Raw genomic sequence first — 6,138 nt, forward strand, 5'->3', positions numbered from 1 at the left:
TTATTTATATTTTATTATTATATTCCAGAAATATTACACCAACAGAGCCTGAAACTACAGCTTTATTCATAGAGTCTGAAGGCTTTAAAGTTTTACTTTGGGGAACAAAATTAAAAGATGAAATACAGAGATTTTTCTCAGTGTAACAGAACAAAATAAAATTATCCCCTCTTAAAATAAATGGTAGTTAGGGGAAGCAATTTTTCCTGTCATGGATAAAAGCTAAGGAACACAAAATCAGCATCTGAAATGTTAACTCACAGTGTTTTAAGTAAAAAGAATCTAGAATGCATTGTACAGTACCTTTTCCCAAGGATGATTGCAGTTTCTTGTTTTTAAGACCTGAAAAAAGCATCATATATTTGGTAGGCTAAACTATAAAAACTAGAGATGATATGAAAACATTAGGTCAGATGTTCAAGTTTTTCTTTTTTGGTGGGGAGTTCCATTTTACATTGCTTAATCAGCTCAGCCTCTCCTGTAGTTGAGTTCAGAGTCCCAGGCATGGCAAAGAAAAGCAAACTTTTGATATTTGAGGCCATATTGAACATTCAAAGTCCCTTTGCCTCTAGTTTTGTCACATTCACCTACAAAGTTACTGTGGCAAAAGCATGAATTTAGAATCAAAATTTTCTTTTAAACTCATCATTGCCACTTAACAATGGTAAGTTTTGGTAGCCTGTACAAGGCATTTTATTTATAAACTTCTGCTTCCTCATTTGTAATGAAAGTTTCAAAAGCCTTCTTTTACCTAAGTCTAGGGCTGTGCTAAGGACAAAAGGAGTCAAAATAAGCTTAGTGTACTGAGAAGTGTTTTTTCACAAGTTTCAGGTAGGTCCTGTTGTAATTCCCATTTCACAGGTAGGGAAAGGTTGAGAAAAGCTAACAAGTGTAATAAAGATCATATGGCTAATAAATGAGAGATCTGGTTCCAAAAGAAACTACTGCAATTACACTTACTCAACTTTGGCACTACTGACATCTTGGGGCTGATATTTCTTTGTTGTGGGGACTGTTTTGTGCATTTGAGGATGTTTAGTGGCGTATTTGCCTCTCCCACTAGTTATCAGCAGTCACCTCCTTCCAGTTGTTCACAGCCAAGGGTGTCTCCAGACACTTCCAAATATTCCCTGGTGGGCAGAATCACCCTAAGTTGAGAAAAACTGGTCTGTATGATTCTAGAGCTAAAGTTCTTAACCAGTTTCATAATGATATTTTTTAGTGTTATCATTATGTTGAGTAGTTCCTGTTTAGAATACTTGTATGACATAGCAATTTGCAGAATTAAAAAAGAGATAACAACTGATTTTCATCCATCATCTTCCTGTTTCCAAATATAAGCAGAGGCATTGTCTCCTTTGTAAGTTGGCTAGCTTCCTGTCCCGGTAAACAGAATATCACCTGCCAAGGATGCCATCTGCAAAGGGCCCAAAGTCCGACTCAAAGACCTCTGGTCTCCCTTCTAGTTTAATTCTATACTCATTCCCTAATGGGCCACGCTGGTCTGTTTTGAACAGCCCTTAGCCATCTGGCATATTTGTGGACTTCTAATATCTGTTATCAGCCAAGATGGGAGAAAGAAACACATGGATTTTCGTAACTACTATCTCATTCGATCTTCACAATAAGCCCCTGAGGTTTGTATTGATTGTCTGTGTTTACATTTTACTTAGGAATCTTAACCTTTTTCTTTGCTTGTTCCTTCAACTTTGGTGTGCTCATTGCAAAACTTGATATAGAAACTCAGCAGGAAGTTGATGTGGAAACTCAGCAGGTGCCTTTGTTACCAGCACTGTATGAATAGTAACATCCTTCTGAATTACTCAACATAAAGCAGATGCCTTCTGCCCTGCATGACTCTTCCTTTTTCCTTCCCCCTTAACATGGATCATTAAATACATGCCTTCTTTTACTGCACTGGGGACTTAGGAACCGATTTTCACTTTCCTGATGCTGTGGATAGATGTCCCATATTTCTCCAAGAATGGAATGTTTTTACTTCTGTTTCTCACCCTTCCCCACCCTGCAAAATGGCCAACTGCAAGCTTTCCAAGCCTCCCATGCCTTCCCATTGTTATCTCTACATTTGACAGTACCCGATATTAGCACTATTCCCAACTTATTGTCACCTTGCAACTAGAACTTTTTAAACATTTATGATTGACTTCATCAATGTTTGTTTCTGTGTTATTAAAACTATTGGGAAATTTGATGCATTTGACCTGGGACTCATTCATAGTTTGAAAATATTTTGCACATAAGCCTGTATGAATTAAATTTTCTTTTGAACTCTTAAGTTTTAAGATGAATTGCTACTGACAAACACAATAAATATAAATGTATATGATTAAAAGTATCAGCATGACTCGAGAAGAGGCTGATGTAATTAGCAACAGTGATGAGGATCTAGAATTGCCTAGGAATCTTTGAGACTCAGAATTTGGCTTATGGAAGGTCCAAAACAGTAGTTTGAACCAATGGGAAAGAGAACTGGATTATTTCATGGCAATATAACTTTAGTGTCAATTAAAACTTTATATTTTTTTTCATTTAAAGTGTGTGTGAATCATTCTTAATTACTGTATGGTTCATTAAAAAAAAGACTAATTGGTTCTTGCTATAAAATGCAATGTCTAGCTCGACTGAGTCATTTTTCTTTTGAGATCAGTATGCATCCTTATTGACTAGTCTAATTCTGTTTTGACATGCATGCAGCCATTTCATCATGTTCTATCAGCAATTAATTGTGGGGTTTCTCTTCCTTTTCCAGGTGGCCTTTTTGAAGATGTAACTGTTGGAACTGAGGCATCCATCCACCCCCACCAACAGACAGACAGCTCCTAGGCAGAGCACACTGAAGGCCAGCAGTCAGCTCTGTGGGCATGGATTACAAAGACAGGAACCAGGGCTGCAGAATGGCAATACTGCACTAAAGTTTTTAGTTTACTTGTTTACATTATATTATCTAAAAGAAGGGCTGACTTTAGATCTCTGAAAAACCAGCACTGTGAAGAAAGTTGTAGTGGCAGGTTGTCAGCAGGGTAAGTATAGAGTTACATTGCTACTTTCCACAGAGAGGAGCATTCAAATCTGTGCTGTGTCAGCACCACCTGGAAGGATATTAGCTAACAGAGACCCATCTGTCCTATGTGGAATGTGCAAGGAACACCATTGGTGGAACTCAGTGTAAATTCTAGGAAATAAACTTTAAAGAGCTTCTCAGGTTTGTTTAAAACAGATTTTAAATAACAAAAATACAGTGCTTTGTGTACCTTACTCAGAAAAGATGCTCAGTAAATGTTTGTTGAATGAGTAATTATCCAATTAAAAATTTTCCTGAGTTTGCAAACCTGAATGTGTCCTTTTTGTTCTTTATTTTCTTTACTTCATACTATTGCAAATTAATAATAATAAAAAAAAGTACTTACTGGCATCCTGGTACAGTTGTTTGTGTACCAGAATAGGAGGTGAGGAAAATATTGAATGAGAATAATGGAGCTGGGTGGAATCATAGAGTTCAGGTCAGTTTGTGTACCAGAACAGGAGGTGAGGAAAATATTGAATGAGAATAATGGAGCTGGGTGGAATCATAGAGTTCAGGTCAGCTCTTCATTTTACAGACAAGGATTGAAACTTGCCCAGAATCACACCGCTAGGCTCAAGGTTGGGCCTGGAGCCAGGTGGATCCACCTCCTCTGCTTGTGACCTCCTCCACCTCTCTCTGACATCCTTCATTCCCACTGTGCAGTCAAGACTCATCTTTGTTTTTGCAACCATCCCTGCTGCTGATCAAGCCTTTTGGCATTAATCCTAGCCTACTGACCACCCATCTAATACTTCTTCCCTCAAAGACCTGAGTTGACACCATAGTTTCCTAACTTTCTTAGCACAGGTGTCATGTGGCATTATGATTTTGTGAACTGGCCATGATTTTGTCTTCCTTTACTTCAACCAAACCCTTGCTCTGCCAGCAGAGCAGTGGGGTAACTCCTCTAATTCTGTAACTGGTGGACTGACCTAAGAGTAAAACCCATCTGTTGGATCCTGCTGCATCACTTTATTAAGCACAGTTTGAAACATTGATGTTCTTAGTGTTATGTCCAACACTCACAGCCACAGAGAATTAGTTTGGCTTTATTACTAACAAGCTCCCAAACATCATGCTGACTTTTCATGGTTTTGATTTCTGTCATATCAGTTATAGAGCTGGGTTTCTCATGCTCAGCACTATTTTCATTTTGGCCTAAACAATTCTTTGTTGGGAGAGACTACCCTGTGCATTGGAAGATGTTTAGCACCAGATGTCAGTAGCACATTCTCCTCCTCCTCTATTTTGACTTGCAATGACCAAAAATGTCTGCAGATGTTGCAATGATTGGCAGAATCAGTTGTAGATAAGAATACTGCTGTAGAAGATGTGGCCTGAGAAGTAAGGTTTGGTGAGTCTTAGTGTACTTTTGTTTTCACAAATGAATATATTCATGATGAACACCTTCGTGTGTGACTGCTTCTTAGAGTTTAGTTTGTATTGATCTAATGGTAGAAATTGGAATAAATTAGGTGAAGCAGAGTTCAGCCTGTGCATACAAACAAATTTTCTTCAGAGGTAGTTTTTCTCCCTCTGGAGAAAAAAATGTCCATAACCATATTAACATACATTTATGATTTAGATAGTGAAGAGCTGATGATTCAAGCGATAACTTTGTTCTGCTCAAGAAACTTAGCTATAATATTTCTTATTTACAAACCTTGTCTTCTGAAGTAAAGTGGAGTCAACCTTACCTCTTTCTGAGGTCTTAGGAAGAGCCAAGTCAACCTCCCTTTGGTGGCACAGTGTGGGGAGTGGAGGTGGAATGACTGAGAAACTCTGAGGGGCAGGGATAAAGGGGTGTGGTGTCACAACACTCACACAGAACAGATAGTTACTGTGCTTGCATTTACATTTGTCATGCAACTTAAAACCCTGTTATGGTGAAGTTCTCAAGCTGGACAGGTCTCCACTGGTTCTTCCATGGTTGGGAAGGGAGAAGTACTATACTATAAAGTGCTATGTTTTAATATAATCTTCGAAAATAATCAGCACACTAAGGGGAGAAAAAGTAAAGGAAGTGTAAAGGATGGTGCTTTTTCAGACTAGGAACTTAAATAATATATTTAACTTAGTTCCCATATGTGGTCAAAATAATTCTATCCTATACAGACTGACTATGGAGATACACATATTAAATGCCAATAGATTGCATAAAACCACAGCCTATATAATTTTGCCCAAAGTAGCCTTACTAAGTAAGAACCCACTAATATTAACAAAACTTATGTGATTCCAGGAAAAGGATCCAAGCAAAGCCAAATAGTCTGATATAATTGGCCTTCTCAACCCCTTTGATAATTAAGCTTGCTCAGTAGCTACTGTAATAAAAAGTGCTGACAGTGTTAAATAGTTGTGCATAATAGATAAAGCTAGCCTCATTGTTATTTCTGTACATTTGTTTTTGTGCTTAATGTATAACAAAGATTAATTGGGGCCCATGTTTTATTGTAATTCAGGGATGTAGAAATGACTGGTACACCTTAGTCTCTGGTTAGAAAAGAATCACCATTTATCTTACACATCAGAAGGCTGTTTCACACCAAATGCTCATCTAAAAGCTCTATACATTTTTTTAAAATAATCTTAGATACTCAATCCACTTGGTGTGAACTCAATTTGACAATTTCTCTTTGTTTGCATCTTGAGATACTTCAAGATTTCATCTGCTGAATCAGAGATCACCTGAATTCCTTAATCTAGAAGGAAAAGTATGAAGGAGTTACATGGGAATACGTTATTTTAAGAAGTAAATTCTCTAGTTTTAAGAACAGACAAATCTGCAAAACATTTTAAAATACATTTAACCTGTACTAGTATTCTTTTAAAAAAAATATGGCTTCATTTTTACTCAAAAATAAGCCAATTTGTTCTCAATCCCATTGTGGATAGATTAGGAAACTAATTTTCAGGCACCCAAACTTATTCAAAGGTGCAATGAACAGAGTACAGGAGTTATGTCTCTGTGTTGGTGTGACTGGACTCTGTCTCCAGTAGACCTGCCTTGAACTTTGGCACCTCTCTGGTGCTGACCAGATGACTACACTTTC

At 37.5% G+C, this 6,138-nt stretch overlaps 1 protein-coding gene across 1 annotated transcript in view; it reads left to right on the forward strand.

The window, feature by feature from the left end:
• The window catches only part of Ube3d (ubiquitin protein ligase E3D), a 140,573-nt gene extending 137,302 nt beyond the window's left edge, over positions 1 to 3,271 (forward strand). The window contains exon 10 of the mRNA XM_076859977.2: positions 2,771 to 3,271. Coding sequence (XP_076716092.2) covers positions 2,771 to 2,791 — 21 coding nt within the window. The 3' untranslated portion in view covers positions 2,792 to 3,271. The remainder of the gene's footprint in view (positions 1 to 2,770) is intronic.
• Positions 3,272 to 6,138: the final 2,867 nt, after the last annotated feature.

Source organism: Callospermophilus lateralis, chromosome 6, assembly GCF_048772815.1.
Source record: "Callospermophilus lateralis isolate mCalLat2 chromosome 6, mCalLat2.hap1, whole genome shotgun sequence".
NCBI classification, from domain to species: domain Eukaryota; kingdom Metazoa; phylum Chordata; class Mammalia; order Rodentia; family Sciuridae; genus Callospermophilus; species Callospermophilus lateralis.